This window comes from Ochotona curzoniae, unplaced genomic scaffold, assembly GCF_017591425.1.
Source record: "Ochotona curzoniae isolate NIBS_2020 unplaced genomic scaffold, NIBS_Ocur_1.0 contig_3498, whole genome shotgun sequence".
NCBI classification, from domain to species: Eukaryota; Metazoa; Chordata; class Mammalia; order Lagomorpha; family Ochotonidae; genus Ochotona; species Ochotona curzoniae.
Window position 1 is genome coordinate 43299050 of NW_024465885.1, and position 21995 is coordinate 43321044.

General features: G+C 43.4%; 1 protein-coding gene across 6 annotated transcripts in view; it reads right to left on the reverse strand.

Annotated features, from left to right (window-relative positions):
• Positions 1–21995, reverse strand: part of SYNJ1 (synaptojanin 1) — an 82957-nt gene that overhangs the window by 56110 nt on the left and 4852 nt on the right. For 5 of the 6 annotated variants that reach the window (XM_040980736.1, XM_040980737.1, XM_040980739.1 and 2 more), the window contains 2 exons: positions 6955–7041; positions 3872–4139 (listed from right to left, as the gene is read on the reverse strand). In XM_040980736.1, coding sequence (XP_040836670.1) covers positions 3872–4139; positions 6955–7041 — 355 coding nt within the window. Of the gene's footprint in view, positions 1–3871; positions 4140–6954; positions 7042–13085; positions 14107–21995 lie in introns of those variants that run through there. The other variant, XM_040980740.1, reaches the window with a different exon arrangement.

Here is a 21995-nt window from a genome sequence, read left to right on the forward strand (position 1 = left end):
AAATAACTCTTTCGAAGTTTTATTTAAATAAACACAGAGAAACCCAGTGATTACAAAACAGATAAAAATAAAATTTCCACGATGAAAGCTGAAGAGAAGTAGGCCTCTATCAGACTTAACTAAAGTTTACTGTTGATCAAAAATCTTATTAATTATACATTGCATTTTCTACAGCATTGAAGCTTGATTTTGGGTTTTAAAATACTTGCTTCATTTAAAATGGAAATCTAAATCCTAAGTGGTGAGATTACTTCTGAGGTAACATTAAATCGTTACTTCTTTTTAAAATATTGAAAGTTCCACTTCCATTCTTTACTGGCACCTACTGAGATGAAGCTCACACTGAGACCTATCATATCAAAACAGCACAGCTGATGTCTGTGGCAGGGCACAGACACCCCCTCGCCCCCGTGGGGGGACCTCAGGCCCTGCGCATGTTGTGCTGTACAGCTTCTTCTGTGGTCAGTTTTCTCTCTGAAGTCAATGTGCTGCTACTCTTTTTTTTTTTTTTTGAAATTTTTATTTATTTATTTTTTGGGGGACTCCCCCCACCCCTCTCTCATCCCTCCCCCCATGGTGGGCTCCTCCCCCCTGTTGCGTGACCGCAGTTCAAGTTTAGTTGAGGTTCCTTCATCGCAAGCATACACCAAGCATAGAGTCCAGTGCAAGCATACACCAAGCATAGAGTCCAGCATCTCATTGTCCAGTCAAGTTCAGCAGCTTCTTGGGGAGATCCTCCCTGGTCCGAAGGCAGAGCCAACAGAGTAAAATCCCGGTCAATTAAAAGCCCCAACATAACATCAGCAACAATATATAACGTTAAAGGATAGACTGGCAAAGTATTGAGCAGCCAATATGTCAAAATTGGATGCAAGGTCTGAACAAATTCCTGTGGCTACTTCAATGACATTTCAACAATTGAGGTGCAAAACAGTTTTAGGAGGGGTGTGCAGAGAAGTCTTCCATACCTTGGTGAGGAGTACTTAATCCCCGTGTCCTACCTAGTAAGGTATGTGTGAGTCCATGCTGACCAAGCCTTCCTTGTTGTTCTCTGTCTATCCATTCCAATTTGTGAGTGAGTGAGTGAGTTGTGTGTGTGTGTGTTGGGGGGGTGCTCTGGAGCATCCCTCATGGTCATTGCAGAGAGGGTGGGGACCCAAAGTTGGAGCTAAGTAAGAACCAGAGATAGCTCCTCTCCCTAGTCCTGAAGGGAGTTTACTGTTCTTCTGTTTCTGAAAACTGCTCAGGTTTCCTGGCTGTTGTTCCGATGGCCTTGGATCCTCTGATGAAGGATTCAGCTTCTTCTATCCCGTGTGGTAGGTCCAAAGGAGGGGGCAGATGTCCTCTGAGTTCTCGGCCTCCGAAGGCATACCAGTCCCCCGTAGTCTCTTTGGCAGTTGGGATGTAGTCCTTGGCGTCCTTACTGATAATCCTTGATGGGGATCCGGGAGTCTCCAGGTTTGGGATACAAGTCTCCTCCTGTCTCCCTGCTCCACTCTGTGGTCCCCCACTGCTCTGTGCACATGACCTCCTGTTAATAGGTTGTCAGGGTCGCTCTTGATTCCCCCTGTATGTCTTTGTAGTTTTACTGTTGTCTAATGTTGTCTTGAATCTACTGTCTACAAGTTACCTGTTATGTGCCTGAGAGGTTACACTACGGCTTCCTCACACGTTCACAAGGGATGGAAGGTTTCTCTGCTCTCTCGCCCAAATTCTGAGTGGTAAAAGGTTTTGAAAATATATTTGGTTATACAATTTTAAAAACACATGGGTTGACCATATTAGCTACAGGTTCATCGGGGGAGATTTACCCTCATTGGGAATCTTTAGGGTTGATTCATGCACCCAAAGCCCTGAGGGTTCATCATGGAGCCTTCTAAGCAGCAATCATAGAAACCAAATCCCAGAGCTCCCTGACCAGACGGCCAGCAGGCAGAACCTAGCACCAAATGGCGCACTGGCCACCCAATACCAGCTCCGGACGCGCACACGGTAGCGGCTGCGTGCACTCCAGGCATGAGACGCTGCTTATCCCGGGGCCTCCCAGCCACCATGCTGTGGCTGGAAGACTACTTCCCTAGGTTCAAGCCCCACCTCTTCCCGGCCCTGCCCCCAGTTCAAGCCTGCAGGCAAGCAGTGAAGCAGTCGGACCCGCTTCACAGAGCTCCTTGGGTAGTCCATGGCGCTCCGGCAGACCCGATACTGGCTCCGGACGCGCGCATGGTAGCAGCCGTGGCTGCTACTCTTTTAAGCCTCCAACATAGTAAACTACGTGGGCATGTCACTGGCATCTGGCATGGCACACTTTGACTACAAAACTCACTGTATTCTCACAAATATATTTCTACTAAACTTCAAGGGGATACATAATGAATTCTAAAATTTGTTTGTTTTTTTTTTCTTTGCAAAGTGAAGCACAATACTTACTCACCTTTGGTATTTTGACTATCCTTGTCACCTACTGAACAAATGCCTCCAGGCTTTTTAGCTTTGAAATATTCTTATTACTATCCTTAATGAGTGAAAAAACACATACATTATGCCTACTGATTGTGTTTAGCAAAGTGTCTGCACCTGCTTGCACCTGTACTGTGGCAGGAAAGCTCCTGCCTCTCCACCTTCGGAATCGGGAGGTGGGAAGGAATGAGCAAGGAACAGCACTGGGAGGACAGCGGCCCTGGGCACCGCTGCAACATTTACCTTCCCACAGGGTTTCAATGGCTTCCAGCAGAAGGCTAACGTTAACATGGACTTAATTCTTAGAAGCCTTATTTCTGAACATCAGATGGGGGTTCAACCTATCCTCATCAGCTTTCTACTTTCTTTGAGCAGCAAGGACTTCACGTCCACACATCTGTGCTGTTAACCTCTCCACCATCGCTGCTCTGTCTGTCCTGTGTCCGCCCTCACTGTCTCTTCCTTTGCCAAGGCCCAACTCTGATAAACTGGGGTCTTTTCACTCTGCCTGCCTTTCTCCCCTACACCACCGGTGACCAATACACTTCCATGTGAGTGATCAAGATCTTGTTTTACAGTAACTTTCCTATCCCAGTTCGCTGCTGATTTTGTTTCCTCTGAAAGCCAGGACAAATGGCTCCAACCTGAACGTACTATTCAAGGACCATGGCAATGGGAGTGTCAAGAAGGGAGCATCTTCAATTGGAACTACCATGGGAGGCCAGGAGCAGAGACTCTAGGACTTGGGCCTTACAATGTATGTCAAAATAATGAAATATAATTTGTACATGCTATTAAGGAAAAACAAGAACACTGATTCTGGTTGTAGACAACAGAACTACTGTATCAGAAATCTGGTCTGCTGCATAAAGGCAATAACAATCCCGTCTGCTCTGCTCTTCATTCATGCCTGCTTGAAACAGCGTATTAATGCACAACCATAAACTATATCATAGCACTGGGACTTTGTCCCAGTACACTCTTTCTTCACAGCCCAGTGCTCTTGAATCAAGAGCATTTATTTATAACCTCAAAACTAAAAAGAAAAAGAATGATGACTTCAGAAACTGACAGTGCCAAAGGAAAGATCTCAACATTAATAACTACAAGTAAAACAATGTTATTATAACTAGATTAATACCAAAATTTGATCAAGTATTTTAAATGCATAGCAAAGGCCAGTCTAGATGAGGGGCAGCAAAGGGTTTCCTGTGACACGCCGATGTGAACAAACTGAGAGTGGCTGCCTGCCAGGCTCCCTGCCGAGGGACCCCGCAGCCCCACGGGGGCACGTGCTCAGGCAGCAACGATGATCCCTTGCTGTCTTTGGAAATAGAAACTGCTGAACATACTATCCCCAGATCACCAAGCTGTTGCATTGCATATGATTACAAATGGATAAAATAAGACTCACCAGAAAAATCTATTATCAGTTGTGTGTTCCTGAACACTACGATGTGCATTAAGACTCAAATCTAAACTGACTCCAGATGCAGACCACGCAAAATAAAAGTTTCCTGAATTCAAAACTTTGCGCACTTCTGAAATGCGATCCTCATCTGAAGAATCAACTCGAAGGGATATAAACTCAGTGGAAGTAACTCGGAAAACTTCAGATTCTTGAATTTTCCCAACAGACATACATCCAGTGACTAGGACGAGATAATGTAACATAGTATCACCTGCAAAAACCAAAGATTTTATTGTATTAAAAATCTCAGTATTCCTTAAGTTATTTAAAATATCTTTCCAGGGGCCAGCTCAATGGCTCAACTGGCTAATCTTCAGCATGCAAGTGCTGATATCCTATATGGATACCAGTTCCTGTCCCTGTGACTCCATTTCCAACCCAGCTCCCTATTTAAGGTCTGGAAAAGCATCAAAGGATGTCCAAAGTCTTGGGACACTGCACCCACATGGGAGAACCAAAAGAGAATGTAGGCTCCTAGCTTTGGATCAGCTCAGCTTTGGCTTATGGTAGCTATTTGTGAAACAAAACAGTGGTTGCAAAGTCTTTCTCCTCGTCTTTTCTTCTCTCTGTAAAAATCTGCCTTTACAATAAAATGAATAAAAAAAAAAATCCTTGATTTTCTGTTCTTGTCTACATCTTTTAAATCTGACACTGATGATTTTAAATCAATCATGAACATGTTTAAATCCACGCTTCTATTTTTTAGCTGGAAAAAAAGTTTCCTATTTAAAAACATTTAGTAGGGCCTGGTGCAGTAGCCCTTTGGCTGGAGTCCTCACCTTGCATGCACTAGGATCCCAAATGGACACCAGTTCTAATCCTGGCTGCCCGACTTCCCATCCAGCTCCCTGCCTGTGGCCTGGGAAAGCAGTCGAGGACGGTCCAAAGCCTTGGGACCCTGCAACCGCTTGGGAGACCTGGATAAGCTCCTGGCTTCGGGTCGGCCTAGCTCTGGCTGTTGCAGCCACTTGAGGAGTGAATCATCAGATAGAAGATCTTCCTCTCTGTCTCTCCTCCTCTCTGTGTACCTGACTTTCCGATAAAAATAAAACGAATCTTTTAAAAAAACCACATCTACTATAGTTAGCATTTTGACATCAATGGGATAATTTTATATAAACTTATATGACGCTATAAAAATCTATTAAGCAAAAAAATATATGTTGGGTTGGGATGGGCATCATGGCACAAGGTGTTAAGCCACCGCTTGCAACTCCTGAGTCCTATACTGAGTGCCAATCTGAATCCCAGCACCTCCACTCTGGTCCAGTCTCCTGCTAATGCAGCAGCAGATGATGAAGTTTCGGGATGCTGTTACCCACGTGAGACTCAGAGGCAGTTGCAGGCGCCTGGCTTTGTCTGGCCCAGCTGTAGCTACTTCAGGTACTAGGGAGTGAATCAGCAGGTGGGAAATCTCTGTGTTGATCCGCCCTTTAAATATATACGTATGCACATGTGTATATGTGTGTGTGCACATGTGTATATGTGTGTGTGTGTGTGTGTGTGTGTAGCCTTCACTTCTTTCCCTTACAATTTTTTTTAAGATTTATTTTTTATTTTCATTGGAAAGTCAGATATACAGAGAGAAGAGACAGAGAGGAAGATCTTCCATCGGCTGATTCACTCCCCAAGTGGCCACAATGGTCGGAACTGAGCCGATCTGAAGCTCGAGCTTCTTTCAGGTCTCCCACGCAAGTGCAGGGTCCCAAGGCTTTGGACCGTCCTTGATTGCTTTCCCAGGCCACAAGCAGGGAGCTGGATGGGAAGTGGGGCTGCTGGGATTAGAACTGGTACCATATGTGATCCTGGTGCGTGCAAGGCAAGGATTTTAGCCACTAGGCTACCATGCTGGGCCCCTTCCCTTACAATTATTAGAAAGCTCAGTTAAAACAATGAATGTGAAAATGTTTTGTAAATAATAAAGTTGAAAAATGATATATAATATAAACTGGTGATAAGTGGGTAGAAAGTTCTCAATAATAACTTACAAAGCAATTTCATTTGAAAAAGTCTCATGAATATTTTTTATCTGTGACAAAAGTCAATGAAGTCAGTATGAGGTAGGAATTCAACAGCAGTATACACTGAGTGTGGGTTCTGACACAGACAAAAGGGGCCCTGAATCCTGGCTTCCCTACTGCAAAACCAACCTCAATATGTCAGCACTAGTAACCTGAGACAGCACCTCATAAGAAGAGAGACTAGAACAAGGACCACAGTAGACTTGACTGCAAGGAGCACTTAAGATACTATAAGCAATAAAGCACTGTGCATAGGGGTTGACATATGAGATGCATAATAAATAACAAATCTCCATTTTAATCTCCAGTACGTATGTCCATGAACCACGAGAAAAGGCAAATCGGCCAGGGTGGCAATCAGTCACTCCCTCCAAATTCACCCTTCTGCAGAGCTGACTGGCTTTTCCCCCTCCCCAGTTAGATTTTCTCAAGGGAGGAAACCATGCATGGCTGACAGTGCAGGTTCCTCATCTTATGGTGGACCAACACAAAACAATTCATGCACCATCACCAGTCTTTGGGCCACATGTGGAATCGCACCATTACACACACACACTAGTATTTATAAAAATTAAAAGACAGGCTATTACTGGGCCCTTCTCGATCCAAAATATGTCTTTTCTACTACAAATGAGGGAAATCAATATGGTTCCCAAGAAGACCTCTTCCTAAATGTGCTGAAACAAAGAAGAAGGACAATGCCCTGATTCTGGTTGGATAATCAATACCTAGCTATTACAGTGTTCAATAAAGACACTGCGTCTGGAACTTAAGTCACAGAAGTTTAATTTGCATATGCTCAAGTTTTTGGTTGTTTTGCTTATTTGTTTTTTTTGTCTTTTCAAGCAATAAACATGACAAAATAAGCTTAAAGTTTAGATGCTACCAAACTTTCATCTCAAATATGGAATCTGAAATGCTACAATGGTAATCTCTCTTAAATCTTTATATTACAAAAGCAGAAATTGCTTTAGAAGGATGAATTACACTGAACAGCGAACTTACCCAGATTCAGCCGTAAGACCCCTAAGAGCCCATATGCATCCAGTACTTTCGAGTAGGTACCCTTGATGGCCTCTTTTTCTGCAGATGCTGAAAAAAAAATCGTGGTTATGAAAATGACCTCATACATCAGTTTCTACTTAGCTTTAAAGAGAGTGTCAATCTAAAGTTTTTGAGTCTGATATCTTTAACTTAAAAACACTCCATTAGGAGCTGCTGGGGTGGCTTGGTGGGCTGATTCCTCTACCTGCAGCACCACCATGCCATATGGGCACCGGTTCTAGTCATGGCTGCTCTACATCTGAACGTGATCCAGCTCCCTACTTATGGCCTGGGAAGACAGCAGAGGATGGCTCAAGCCCTTGAGCCCTTGCACCCACACAGGAGACCTGGCAGAAGCTCCTGGCTTCAGATCAGCTCAGCTCTGGCTGTTGTGGCTACTTGGGAGTGAACCAGCAGATGTAAGATCTTTCTCTCTGTCTCTCTTTCTCTCTATAACTGCCTTCCCCACAAAATAAATAAGCCTTGAAAACAAAATAACAAAAAGAAAAACCAGAAGCAATGCTTCTTCTCTAATCAGTATCTTCCTAAGGTCATCATCTTTCAGTCAGGCTTTAAAAAAAGGTGGTGGGTGGCACTTTGTGTTGCTTGAAATTGGAGTTCTTAGTATGAACTCAGTTTTCTAAATAGAGCTACGAGCACAGACATATAAACAGGTGCATATGACATAGCACTTAGGCGTATTTACATATATTCCTTACTACTCTCCACTGAGGGGCTGGGATCAGCAACACTCTCAGTACAGTGGCCATACTGGGCACCTGGATCTTGGTTTGTACCATTACCCATTAAAGGAAGCAAGGACTCCTTGGAGAAGTGGCAGATGGTGAGGTAAGCACAGATAGGACAAGCCTGAACCACTCCTGGACCATAAGGGACACGCTCAAACAATAATGGAGACATATCACAAAAGTCTCAGCATGGTGCCAGGCCAGGAGCAGGTAGGCCAAGGGCCACAGCATTAAGATCAGGGGCCTGGGGCCTGGCGCGGTGGCGCAAGTGGTTAAAGGTCCTCGCCTAGCACGCCCGGGATCCCATCTGGGTGCCGGTTCTAATCCCAGCAGCCCTGCTTCCCTTCCAGCTCCCTGCCTGTGGCCTGGGAAAGCAGTCGAGGACGGCCCAAAGCTTTGGGAACCTGTACCCTGTGGGAGACCCGGAAGAGGCTCCTGGCTTCGGATCGGCATTGTATCGGCCCGTTACGCTCACTTGGGGAGTGAATCATCGGACGGAAGATCTTCCTCTCTGTCTCTCCTCTCTGTATATCTGCCTTTCCAATGAAAAAATAATAAAAATAAATCTTTAAAAAAAAAAAAAAAGATCAGGGGCCTGAGGGGTCCAAGGCAAGGCAGGAGTGGTAGCAGGGACCCGGTGCAGGCTCCTAGGCAGCCCATACCCAAGATGCACCACCAGGCAGGTCTGGGAACAGGCAGGCTGAACGCTCACAGGTCCCAGACAGGCAGCACGTAGGGAGGAAGAGGGTAGGCTAAAAGCCTGACGAGTTCCAGGCAGTTGTACCTTCTAGGTCAGGGGTCTGAGATTGGGGTCCTAGGGGTGAGGGGCCTCACTGATGGTCTTTGGCAGAAACCCAGGCATCCATGACCAGCTGGCCCCAGACATGACAGGATCTCTAATCTCAAGAGACCAGAGCCTTGGTGTGTGTGTGCAGGGGAGAGTGGGAGGTATCCTGGCATCAGAACACTCAGAGCCATGCTGTGCCAACTCCTCTGCTGACCGTTATCAGGGGACAGAATCACACCCAGGCGCATATGAAAGATGAGTCAGCCTGCTCTGGTGAATCAGACAAGGATGCTTCAAAAGATGCTGCTTCAAAAGATTAAAAAAAATCAACACCTTCTCAAAGTGGTAATGAAAATGTGGGGGGCACAGCTGTTGGCACTGACTAGAACAGCTCCAGCTGATGAGATGGACCCAATGGGTGAGATATGGAAAGATTCCCAAATCTGGGACATGCACAACCTATGCCCTCTTTACTTTTCAGCAGAATGGCTACAGAAGATGAGATGAATCCACATCCTTCAGCAACCCTCAAGATCACGAGTCAGGAGTCGCGAATTGGAAGCCATACCACCCCCACCCTATGTGACACTGCCTGCCTTCCTGTCAATCCAATCACCCTTTCCCCACGATGTATTCCCCCCCTCCCCTGAGATCTGGGCACAGGATCATGTCAGCATGCCCCTTTCCAGGCTCATAAGAAGCCAGGCACTGGGGAAGGGTCCTCTCTCTCCTCTTGCAAGAACAAGAGAAAGCAGAAACCTCCCTCTCCCATCTTTACTCTCCCTGCCCACTCTATCTCTGAATATGGCCCACATGTCAATGATTTCCTCATCTTTTAAATAAATTGACCAAAAAAAAAAAAAACCCCACAAAAAAAAAAAAAACAAAGAACTCTGCTCAAGGGGACTGGTACTTGTGAAATCTGAAACAATCTGAAAAGCACAAAAAGGGGCCAGTTCATATCTAAGCTGTTTCATTTCAAATCCAGTTGCCTGCTTCTGGACTGAGAAAGCAGAAGAGGATGGCAGGTCCTTGGGCTCCTGTACCCACTCAAGAAACCCAAAGGAAGCGCACTGCTTTAGATCAGCTCAGCTCCAGCTATGGTGACCACTTTCACTGAACCAGTGGACTGAAGGTTTCTCTCTGTAAAGCTGCCTTCCAAATAAAAATAAATAAATCTTAAACAAAAAAAGCATCACACAAAAAAATAACAAGAATAATACATTAAAACCCAGTGAGTAAGCCCATAAATTCAAAGTCTGATGACAAATGGGATGCTTACATAGCTTTTAAGTACCTCTTCTGGGCTGACACTGTGGCATAGCGCATAAAGCCGCTATGTGCAACGCCAGCTTCCTATGTTAATGCTGATTTGTGTCTCAGCTGCTCCACTTCTGATCCAGCTCCCTACTAATGGTCTGGGAAAAAAGCAGTGGGAGATGAGCCAGTGCTTGGGCCTCTGCCACCTATGTGAGAGACCTGGAAGAAGCTCTTGGCTTGGCCTGCCCCAATCCTGGCTGTTGTAACCATCTGGGGAGTGAACCAGACAACAGATTTCTCTGGTTCATTCTCTCTCTCTGTAACTTTTCCAAAAACACATACATACATACATACATACATACATACATACATACATACATACACCTCTCTTCACGGCACTTTGTGAGGAAGGCCAGTGACAGGCTTTCAACTAGCAGTTAAGGCCAGTCAGGACATGCACATTCCCTATGGAGTACCTTGACAATACCCGACTCTGGCTCCTGGCTCCAGTTCCTGCTAACATGCACCCTGGAAGGCAGTGCGGCTGGCTCAAGTGACTGTGTGTCAGCCATATGGGACACTTGGGGTGCACTCGGACCCCCAGCCTCATTCCAGCCAAGCCATCTGGAGAGTGAAGCAGCAGATGGGAGCTAGTTCTTTTTCTCTATCTCTACCTCTCAACAAATCAGTAAATACATGTTTAAGGTCTGTTAGACATGCCTGCAGAGTATCCTCTAAATCAAAGTGAACATTAACAGTAACACAAGTCAAAATTACCTTTTAATGGAAAGAATGTGGCACCATCTCTAGAATGTTCTTGTCCAAGATGTCTGCCCTAAATCTAAGCCTAAGGAACCATTGGGCAAACCCTTTCTTACTATTACATTACTACAACAACACTTGGAGCTCAAAACGAGCCCGAGGATTGCATGGCAATAATGCAGCCACGGAAATCTGATGATGCCTTGTCATGGTTACATCGGAAAATGCCTTTGTAGAAAACACACATGGAGTATCATGTCAAATCTATAACAGGGTGTCATGTTAGCAACTTACTCTCAACTCCAAAAAAAAAAAAAGTTTCTTGCACTGAACTTCAACTGTGTTGTACATTTTAAGTTTCAAAATTCTAAAAACAAAATGTAATGATAAAAAATAAAAATATAAGCACATATTCTAAATTAAGGGTTTTTTTTTTTTAAGATTTATGTATTTTTATTGGAAAGTCAGATTTACAGAGAGAAGAAGAGACAAAGAAAAATCTTCCATGGCTGGTTCACTTTCCAAATGGCTGCAATGGCCAGAGCCAAGCATATCTAAAGCCAGGAACCAGGAGCTTCCTGGGGGTCTCCTACACGGTGGAGCAACCCAAGGCTTTGGACCATTCTCCACTGCTTTCCCAGGCCACAGCAGGGAACTGGATGGGGAGTGAAGCACCATGAACACATACTGGCATCCATATGGGAAACTGCAGATGGAGGCAGGGATTAGCCAGTTAAGCCAATATGTTGGTCCCAGGATAACGTGTATAATCTTTAGATACACTGCAGCATTTGCAACTACCTCGCTACCTCAATGCATTTCTTTCCCCATTAATGTCATCCCCTTGCATCCAACACTTCAGCTAAGATGACTAATTATTGCCCCTTCCACATACCCTACATTGCCTTTCCTCTGTTCAGTGATGTTTCTAGCTGGAATAACCTCTAACTAGGCTTTCAGATAATGCTCATCCTTCCTGAAGTTTTCTCTGATCACTCTAGTTGGAAATAATTCTCTTGTTTCATTTAAACTAAAGACTCCTGTATACTAACAGTAATAGAAATCAGGTGTTATTTCCACCTCAATAGGTCAGCAACCTAGCAGAATCTGGACTCAACATTGCTGCTGTTGAGTAAAAATTCCTCTAAACCAAACTGAGAGGTGTGGCACATACACAAAAAAATGCTTTGGCAGTTGCTGTGGTGGCACAGCAAGTGATGCAGCCCCCTGCAACACCTCCACTGCTCCTTTTCCAATCGAGCCCCCTGTTGATGGCCTAGGAGGGCAGTGGAAGATAGTCTAAGTACTTGGGCCACTGTACCCATACTGGACACCTAGAAGAAACTCCTGGCTCCAGCTTCAGCCTAGTGCAGTGCTGGCCATGTAGCTACCTAGGGAATGAATTTGTAGACGGAGAAGATTTCTGTCCTTCCTTCTCCCTCTGTAATTCTGATTTCCAAATAAATAAAGATTAACATGTTCCTTACCAATATTCATATTTCAATGCCCTCACTATTGACATTCACATTTTAAAAATATATATTTATTTACTACTATTAAAATCTGAAGTCAGATCTACAAAGAGGAGGAGACAAAGATCTTCCATCCACTGGTTCACTCTGCAATTGGCCACAATGGTCACAACTGAACTGATTTGAAGCCAGAGCCAGGAGGCAGAAGCTTCCTCCAGGTCTCCCATGTGGGTGTAGGGGTCCAAGGCTTTGGACTGTCCTCTGTTACTTTCCCAGTAGGAAGCTGGATCAGAAGTGCAGCAGCCCAGGACTTGAACCGTCACCCATATAGGATGCTGGCACTGCAATCAAAAGCTAAATTTGCTACACCACAGTGCTGGCCCCAAACATTCACATTTAATCACTCCTCGCAGTAAAGTCTCAAGCTTTCAGATGTACACTTCTGCAGTGGGGAGTGAATAGGACTGGGAAGAAGCAAGGCTTGTTAAATGATTGCCAGCCAGAGTTTAAGCCAGCAGTTTAACAGGCGGCAGGGTGTGTGAACAGTTCAGAGGACATAGAAAGAATGGGTGGAAATGAAAGCTGGAGAGATCCAGGGTAACTTCCTGTTAGTGCTGCCTTTCAAGGTATGCACTGTGCTTTCCCCAAGAGGAAGAAGCTGCCTTTGGTGTAGATGTTTGCTCCCAGTCATGGGGAGTTTTAAACAAACAAAGAGGCTAGAATAAGCAAACCTTTCTTTTTTACAGGCTTCTGATTTCTAGCTGTATGTAGATATGATCGCCCAGTAAGCCTATTGTTTGGGGAGTAACTGAGAACCAACCACGCTCTTCAGCGGTTCAGCTAAGGTAAAGAGACCTGCACTGCTTTAATTCACGTGTTCAAACACGCAAGCTGCAGCCAATTCCAGCCTCTGGAGTTACTGCTCTAACACCTTGAGGATAAACAGCACCTCATTACCTCAAGAGCTGACTTTAAAAGGGAAAAATTCCCCTTCCCAGGTCACATTTGAGCTAGTTTAACTGTAAATCTATGTTCACATTTTAAAGACATTCTCACACTTACTAGGACTGATCAACAGAGGTCCTTTAGCACTACTCATGTGGAATATGAGAACGGGTATGGAGTGTAGTACTGAAGTCACTGCATCACAAGCCTCAGGCCCATGATGCCCCATGCCAGCTCCTGCTCCCAGCTCCTCTGCAGACCACCTGAGTCAGCAGTGGCTGCTCTCGCGACCGGGCTCCTGTCATCCACGGCAGATATCTGAACTGGCCCAGATTCCTGAGTACTGGAATGGTGAAACAGCAGGGTGGGAGCCCTCTCTCTCAAATAAATAAAAAATCTGAAACAGGAGAAAGGCCATAAAATAAATTTAAATAAAAATAAAATGTGTCAACAAAGAGACACTGATTCTCATAAAAAACATTTTTGGGACATTAAGGAAATTTGAACAGTGACTAGATATTTGATACTTGAAAACTTTTTTCAGATGTGATCACGATGAATGTATTTTAAAGAAAATGGGGTCCTTGTCTTTTAGAAATACATGCTGAAATATTTATGATACCTGAGATTTATTACAATTTAAATGTGGACAGAGAGATGGCAGCTAGTGATGTCATAAACAAAAATGCCCAGGAGCTGATAACTGAGGCTGCGTGACAGGTACCTGGCACTTGGATGCATGTTTAATACCGCCTAAAACAAAAGTCCAAAAAAAAAAAAAGAGTGTAACCACATTCTTTGGTGTACTGGATACATCCAGGAGTGAGAAAAGGTAACCCTGAATAGTCAACAGAGGCGGTCAGAAGCTACTAGAATTCTAACAGATTAGACAGGTACAGTCCTCAGTTACCCTAGACTAGGGTATCAGCCAAAATATTCATCTGGTGTTTGAATTTAAAAACTCCAAAGACAAGAGTAAATCCCACAACTTAATAGAGTATCTCTGGGAGGGACTGATTTCATGGTATACAGCAGATTAAGCCATTCACTGCCTGTGATGTAACAGTCCAGTTTATGTCCTGGCTGTTCCACTTCCAATTCAGCTCCCACCTAATGTGCATAGGAAAGCAGAAGACGATGAAGTATTGGGCCCCTGCCACCCGTGTAGGAGACCCAGTAGAAACTCCTGGCTCTTAGCCTCTAGCTGGCTCAGTTGCAGCCATTGTGATCATTTGAGGGAGTTAATCAATACATGAAAGACCTCTCTCTGTCTTTCAAATGAAGAAAGGTCAAACAAGCCACTCTACCCGTGCCTGTCAAACATTCACCAAGTGAGAAATATATAACAAAATAGGAGAGATTTGGCAATTCCAGAATGGAGGCCGAAGAAAAGGTAAATATTGTTGTATTATGTTGTAAATGTTTTCCTTACCTTTCCCCTAAATAACTTTTTTAATACCACATTCTGTGGAAACTGTCTGAAAACAGTGGAGAATATTGAGTGTGCTTCACTCATCAAAGAAGCTAACAAAATTTTAAGTTACATAAAACCATGTAGGGGTAATATCCTGCAAATTAGTTCAGATAACTTGACTCACTGATATGTTAGCTCTGTACATGTTTTTCAGTCTTTGACCTGAACAAGTTAATGGCCAAAGGCAAGCCCTACTTAAAACTTTTCTTAAACTACAGGAAGGGGGGGAAAAAAAAACAGAAGCTGTAGAGCCAGTCTACTCATAAACTTTAGAATACACTGAGAGTATAAAATAATTTTATCACTTGTTCTCTATAACACTGACTTCTTTTTTGAAGAGGCTTATTCTCATAGTAGGCCAATCCCATGACTGGGATTATTAAGTATTGCTGTATCGTACTCTTCCTTCGCAGATTAAGATTTAAGGCAAGCAATGAGGTATTGAGATCAGACCAGGACAATTCAGATGAAAACTGAAGCATACAACTTTTAAAACATGGTTTCACCAGGAGCCCCAGGTGGCACTCAGAGATAAAAGGATGGTAAATTTCCTTCTGGAGTCAGGACAGGAACTTTCTCTGGTCCTTATCTAGTTCCAGCCTTGGTTTCCAGGCATCTCTTACACCAACCATCAGGGTTGCTTGTGAGCCCCAAAATTAGTTCATATAGTCAGAGACTAATAAAGGTCACCCAGTTGATAATCACACAGCTTGTACCTTACTGATCAGGCTTCCCATTTGGCTTTTCAGATAGAGAGACATAGATACAGATATAGAAAGTCTGGAACAGTCAGGGAAAAGGCCTACTAGCCTATAATCACTCAGCCTCTACTTACTGGTCAGGCTCCCTATTTGCTTCTCCTGGACTTTACTAGGTAGGGTGTACAGTTAAACTCTTCCTCACTCACTGGGTTGTTGGGGATTTCCCTGCTCACCTGCTTAAAACTTTTCTATTCTTCAATTGTTAAGATGCAAAGGTCTGTAAAACAATGCATAATCACTATATACTACAAAGTTTAAAATTTGGCTTAATTTTCTTCCCCCCAAAAAACTTTATCAATTTATGACTGTTAATGCTAAACAAGATGTAACTGCAGAGAAAAAAATTTTTTTTTCATGATTTGGGCATCAAAGAGATTTATCAAATATAATATATTTGAAACCTGAAATCTGGAAAGGCAGAGTTACAGAGAGGAGATAAGACAGGGAGAGAAAGACCTTCCATCCACTGACTCACTCCCCAAATGGTCACAACGGCTGGAGCTGTGCTGATCCAAAGCCAGGAGCCACAGGGCTCCTCCAAGTCTCTTACATGGGTGCAGAGGCCCAAGGACTTGAGGGATCTTCTGCTGCTTTCCCAGGCCACTAGCAGGCATCTGCACTGGAAGTGGAGCAGCCGGGAATTCAGCCCCAACCATTGCCCACATGGGGTGCCAAAACTGTGGATGGGAGTTTAGCCTACCATGTCACAGTGCTGGTCCTTGCCCGTGCTTATTTCTGCCTTGCTAAGCAAGAAAGAAGTAAAATTAATCTACTGTCAAAATTAGAACACAATTTAAAAGACACATCAAACTTAAAAGGTATGAAAGGATTAAATTTAAAGGCAGATTTCTCTACTTCGGAAGAGTTATAAATACAGTGATTCGGCAAACGTCCTACTATCCAACACAACATCCTGCTGGAGCTCAAAACTTCCAGGTCAGGATCCGATGGCCCCTCTCCAGCTAAGTCAGTAAAAACATGAGAACGCTGCATATCACAACACATTTTCTAGAATCACAATTTGCCTGTGGTTGCATGCAGGGCAGCTTGTGCCCAGCTTATTTGCATGCAGAAAGCACTTCGGTATGAACCAGGGAACTTCCAGGGAAGATGACTACAAAGACTGTTCAGGGCAGCTTCTCGTTCTCAGTAGAATACGGCCAGATGCTAGGCAGGCGATATATCCAAAATCATACAGCAACCTGACAGCAAGGCTTAGTTCCAAGAAACAATGCAGAAAGAAGATTCTGGAAGGTAAGTATCTCCTTGCATGATTAGGATTGTGGATGAAAGGTCTCAAACTGTCTAAACTCACATAAGCTACACATTCAATCTGGGTGACAACTGAGAAAAAAATAACTTTCATCCTTTCACACAACAAGCATTTACTGCTGTATACCATGTAATAGAATCCCTGCAAGATTCTAGGAATCAAAAGTCAATTCTCAAGCATCTTCTAGGGAGTCAGATAAGAAAGATAAGCCTTATATAACCACACAAATGCAAAAGAATAAATTATAGTAAAGTACAATGTTAGAATTCCAATGATCTGTAAAGTGAGGAACTAATTTAAAATGCTTGTTGGAGGAAGACTGTGGTTAGGCTAAGCGCAGGGAGTGCCCTTTATACCGAAACCTGAATAAACAGGAAGTTGTTCAAGAGATAAAAATGTCCCAGGCAATATATATTAGGTGACCCATTCTAAGGGGTATATTTAAGAATTTTTTTTACAGCTATGCAACAAAAGCTATGTACAAGGATTTAAAAAAAAAAGATTTATTTTTATTGGAAAGGCAGATGTACAGAGAAAAGGAGAGACAGAGAACGATATTCCATCTACTGATTTAGTCCCCAAATGGCTTCAACAGCCAGAGCTGAGCCCATACAAAGACAGAAGTCCTCCAGGTGTTCCAAGCAGGAGCAGGGCCTCAAGGCTTTGGGGCCATGATGCTCTCTGCTTTGCCAGGGCATAAACAGGGATTAGAAGCAGAGCAGCTAGGACGTGATCCAGTGCCCATACGGGACGACGGTGCTTGCAGGTAGAGGATTAGATAGTTGAGTCATGTGTCCTAAACCGTTTAGGAGTCCTAATGATCATTAATTTTAATCTTCTCTTACCAATGATCTGTTTCAAGTGGCACGATATCTCAGCACAGCTGCTTCAGGAATAAACACTTGATTTGATCCAGTACAAACAGAAGTACATTCTCATTTCGTGGGTTCTAATCTATGATCTCAGATTGACAGAGCTGGATCTTAACTGTGCAGTTCCAGCATAATTATTTTATCCAGTTCTGTACTAATTCCACACAGCTTTGAAACACCTACAAATTAGAAAACTGTACTTTCTATCTCATTCCCTCAAGAGCCTAATGAAGCCGTTACATAGAGGGGGCCACAGATATCTGGCCAGTGTTGACCAAGGGGAGACGAATAATATGCATGCAGGCATACCAGTTAGGAATTTACTGAATTATATGATTCATCCTGCCTACACTGCGCACATGCCCAACAGGGCATTTACAGAGTCTGTTAGCTACATTTCAGGAAGGCAGTCAACAAACTACAGCAATCCTATGGTCTACTAGTGAACAGAATGAAACACACCCCATAACAAGTGCCCATTGGTAAGAGCTAGCTAACTTACAGGTCTGGAGCTGTGGCGCATGGCATCTGGCTTGGGGCTGTGGAGGTTGAGCAACTACTTCATTTACCATCCAACTCCCTCCTCTTATGCCTGAAAAAGTTGCTGAGGACGACCCAAGTACTTGGGATCCTGCAGCCAAGTGGGAGACATGCAAAAAGCCCTGGCTCCTGGCTTCAGCCTGGCTCCTGTGGCGATTTAGGGAGTTAAGAAGGCAGATGGTAGACTCTCCTTCTGTTTCTCCTTCTCTCTAACTCTGCTTTTCAAATAAATAAATAAAAACAGATCTAGTTGATAAAAGTAAACACAGGCTATTTATAAAAAGTTTTTCAAGACCAGGTCCGGCATGGTAGACTAGCAGTTAAAGTCCTTGCCTTGCATGTACTGGGAGCCCATATGGGCACCAATTCTTTCCTTCTTTTTTTTTTTTTTTCATTGGAAAGGCGGATATACAGAGAGGAGAGACAGAGAGGAAGATCTTCCGTCCGATGATTCACTCCCCAAGTGAGCGCAACGGGCCGATACTATGCCGATCCGAAGCCAGGAGCCTCTTCCGGGTCTCCCACACGGGTGCAGGGTCCCAAAGCGTTGGGCCGTCCTCGACTGCTTTCCCAGGCCACAGGCAGGGAGCTGGAAGGGAAGCGGGGCTGCCGGGATTAGAACCGGCGCCCATATGGGATCCCGGGCGTGCAAGGCGAGGACCTTTAACCACTTGCGCCACCGCGCTGGGCCCGTCTTTCCTTCTTTTTTAATTGGTTTTATTTTATTCTTACTGGGAAGTCAGATATACAGAGAGGAAGATCTTCTGTCCAATGATTCACTCCCTAACCAGCCACAATGGCGGGTGCTGAGCCTATCCGAAACCAGGAGCCAGGAGACTCTTCCAAGACTCCCATGCAAGTGCAAGGTGGTCCCAAGGTTTTGGGCTGTCCTCAACTGCTTTCCCAGGGCAAGAGCAGGGAGCAGGATGGGAAACGGGGCTGCTGGTATTAGTGGTGCCCACATGGGATCCTGGTGACTACAAGTGGAGGCCTTTAGCCACTAGGCTACCATGATGGGCCCTACGCACCAGTTCTAAACACTTGGGCTGTACTTAGTTGCAGTTCAAATAAAATGAAAATAAGTAGCTTAAAATTAAAAAAAAGAAAAGCTCAAGATTGCTTTAAATATAATGGCTTGGAATTTTTCTATAAATTGTATAATTTACCAGTTTTCTTTGTAAAAATCTAGGGTTAAGATTTTAGGAATTTTAACAACCTAGAACATAAAATTTGCCATTTAAATGTATAATTCAGTGTCATTGTTACATTCAGTATTGCATTCAGTATTGTTACATACAGTATTGCACAATCATCATCATGATAAACTTCCAGAACTTCTTTTAATCTTCCCAAGCAGAAATTCTGTATCCTTTTAACAATAACTTGCCATTTTTCCAGTCTCTATTCTGTCTCCATGGATTTGTCTATTCTGGAGATTTCTTATAAACTGAATCTGTACAATTTTTTAAAAAGGCTCAAATTAAAACTCACCAATAAAAATATTCAATTTTTATAGCTCTACCTCCTTTTGTTAATCCAATTACAAGACTAACCAAGTGCACTGATTCCTTCCTGTTTATTGTTGCTTTAACTCTTCATGTTTCTTTTGAAATTGCACCCATTCAAAATTTTATCACCTTACAATTCCTGAAAACGCTGGAACTGATCCAGCAAAAACCAATACTATTAACTGTTACCTATTCATATTGCCTTAATTTTTTCAGTTATGTACAGTCTGAAAGTCTTCAAGTCTTCATTTGTGACTTGGGAAAGAACCTTAGCTAGACGGCATTTTGGTGGCTTTTACTTTTTCCTTTTCAATATTTTAAAAATGTAGCTCAGGGTCCTCCACTTACATTTCTTCTAACAAAAATCTACCATCATTCTTACCTTCACTTTCTACACATATCCCTTTTTCCTTGAGTTGTATTAAGAGTTTTACTTTGTAACCAACTATCAGGTAAACATATGGACCCCAGTTCGCCAGTTCCCATCCCAGCTGCCCCACTTCCCATCCAGCTCCCTGCCTGTGGCCTGGGAAAGCAGTCAAGGACAGCCCAAACCCTTGGGACCCTGCACCCATGCGGGAGACCCAGAGGAGGCTCTGGGCTCCTGGCTTCGGATAGGCTCAGCTCCAGCCGTTGCGGTTGTTTGGGAAGTGAATCATCGAATGGAAGATGTTCCTCTCTGTACATCTGACTTTCCAATTAAAAAAAAAAATTCTTAAAAAAGAAGAAAAAGAAGAAGAAGAAAGCACTTGAAATCTACTGGTCCGGCCCTATTTTAAGAAGGTAAGACAACTACGGGCCCAAGACAGAGAAATTATGTTGGTTTGATTTCTTAAAGGCATGAGATACTTAAGCTGCTTTTGACTTTCTATTAAATAAGTACACTCCAAACATTAGGAATGAAAAGAAAATGAAGTTTTGCAACCTTTACATAAAGTAATGCATAACAACTCTAAATTTCATGTCTAGAAAATCAACCATAAAAAGTCACTTCTCTCAACTTGCAAATTTTTGTCAAAAAGAATCAGGTTACTGCAAACTGTCTAAAGGGCAATCATGCTGACAACATTTGGCAATTAAAAAAAAAAAAACATCTACACTGCCTGTTCCTGCCACTCACTACGCTTGGCATCTAAAACTCAAGAACCTGACATTTAATTTGACCAAGCCAAAAAAAAAAAAAAAAATCATGCTTTTAACGACAATATTCTAAATTAAACTGTGCTTCTTCTATAGCAATACTTTGAAGACAAAGCCACAAATTTAACAGTAACAGTTCCTCATAGCAAACACAATCAATTATTTCCCCTCTTTTTCTTAAAAAAAAAAAAAAGATGTATTTATTTCTATTTCTATTGGGAAGTCAGATATACAGAGAGAAGGAGAGACAGACAGGAAGATCTTCCATCCAAGGATTACTCTCCAATTGGCCATAATGACTGGAGCTGTGCAGATCCAAAGCTAGGAGCCAGGAGCCTCTTCCAGGTCTCTCATGTGGATGCAGGGTCCTTGACTGTTTTCCCAGGCCACAAGCAGGGAGCTGGATGGGAAGTGGTGACTATGGGATTAGTACCAGTGCCCATATGGGATTCAGGCGAGCAAGGTGAGGACTTTAGTCACTAGGCTACCGCCCTGGGCCCCCAATTTCACTCTTAATATTAAACTCTTCTATTGGTTTTCCCTTCCTTTTGTTATTCATTCCTCAACACCCAACCCCCAAATTAGAGCTATCACCCTGTCAAAAACATGAAAAACATGCAACAGAAGGACTGTATCACTGGAGTGGTTATCTAATCTTCCCAAGTCTCAATCTCCACATCTGTGAAATGTGAATAACAGCAAAGCCCACAGGACTGAAATAAAACATGTCAAATGCCACATCTCCTAAACTGTATGTTCAAATGCCCCCAGAGCACTGCAGCAAGATCTCAGAGGAACCACAAAATACTAAGAAAACACTCCAGTCCTCAACAGACGTTGGACACCAGCCAGACCATGTCAGTGAGGTCAGTGAACTTGAACCTCAGGTTTAACGCACTCCTTTGAAGACACTTTTTGTGAAGCTGGGTTTTGGTAACTGCTGTGATGAAAAGCAAATACAAGGCAGGTGTTTCAGCACAGTAGGATAAGCTGCCACATGGAAACCCATACCCCCACATCCAACTGCCTGGACTGAGTTACAGCTATTTTGTTCATATGTCTGGGCGACAGCAACGGCGGCCCATGTGGTGGAGGCCCTAACCCTGGCTGTAGTCTGGCCTACCCATGGCTGCTGGACACATCTGACAGTGAATCCAGCACATGGAAGCTACCCCTGTCTTTTCCTCTCTCAATCAGTCTGGCAAACAATTAGTGCATTTTAATTAACTCAAAAAAGTATCACTCACAATGTCAAAAAAAGGAATTAAAGTGGCAGTTTTCCTTTTGATTCCTAGGTTTCAAAAGTTGCTCAACAGTCAACAAGAACACACATTCCATTAATAAATAACTGTGTTTAGTTAAAAAGGAAATGAAAGTTCTTTAAATTTAGTGGCACTACTTTCTCAAGCAGAGACCAAAGTTGTTAAGACATAAATATTTATTGTTGGGACCTTCTCGT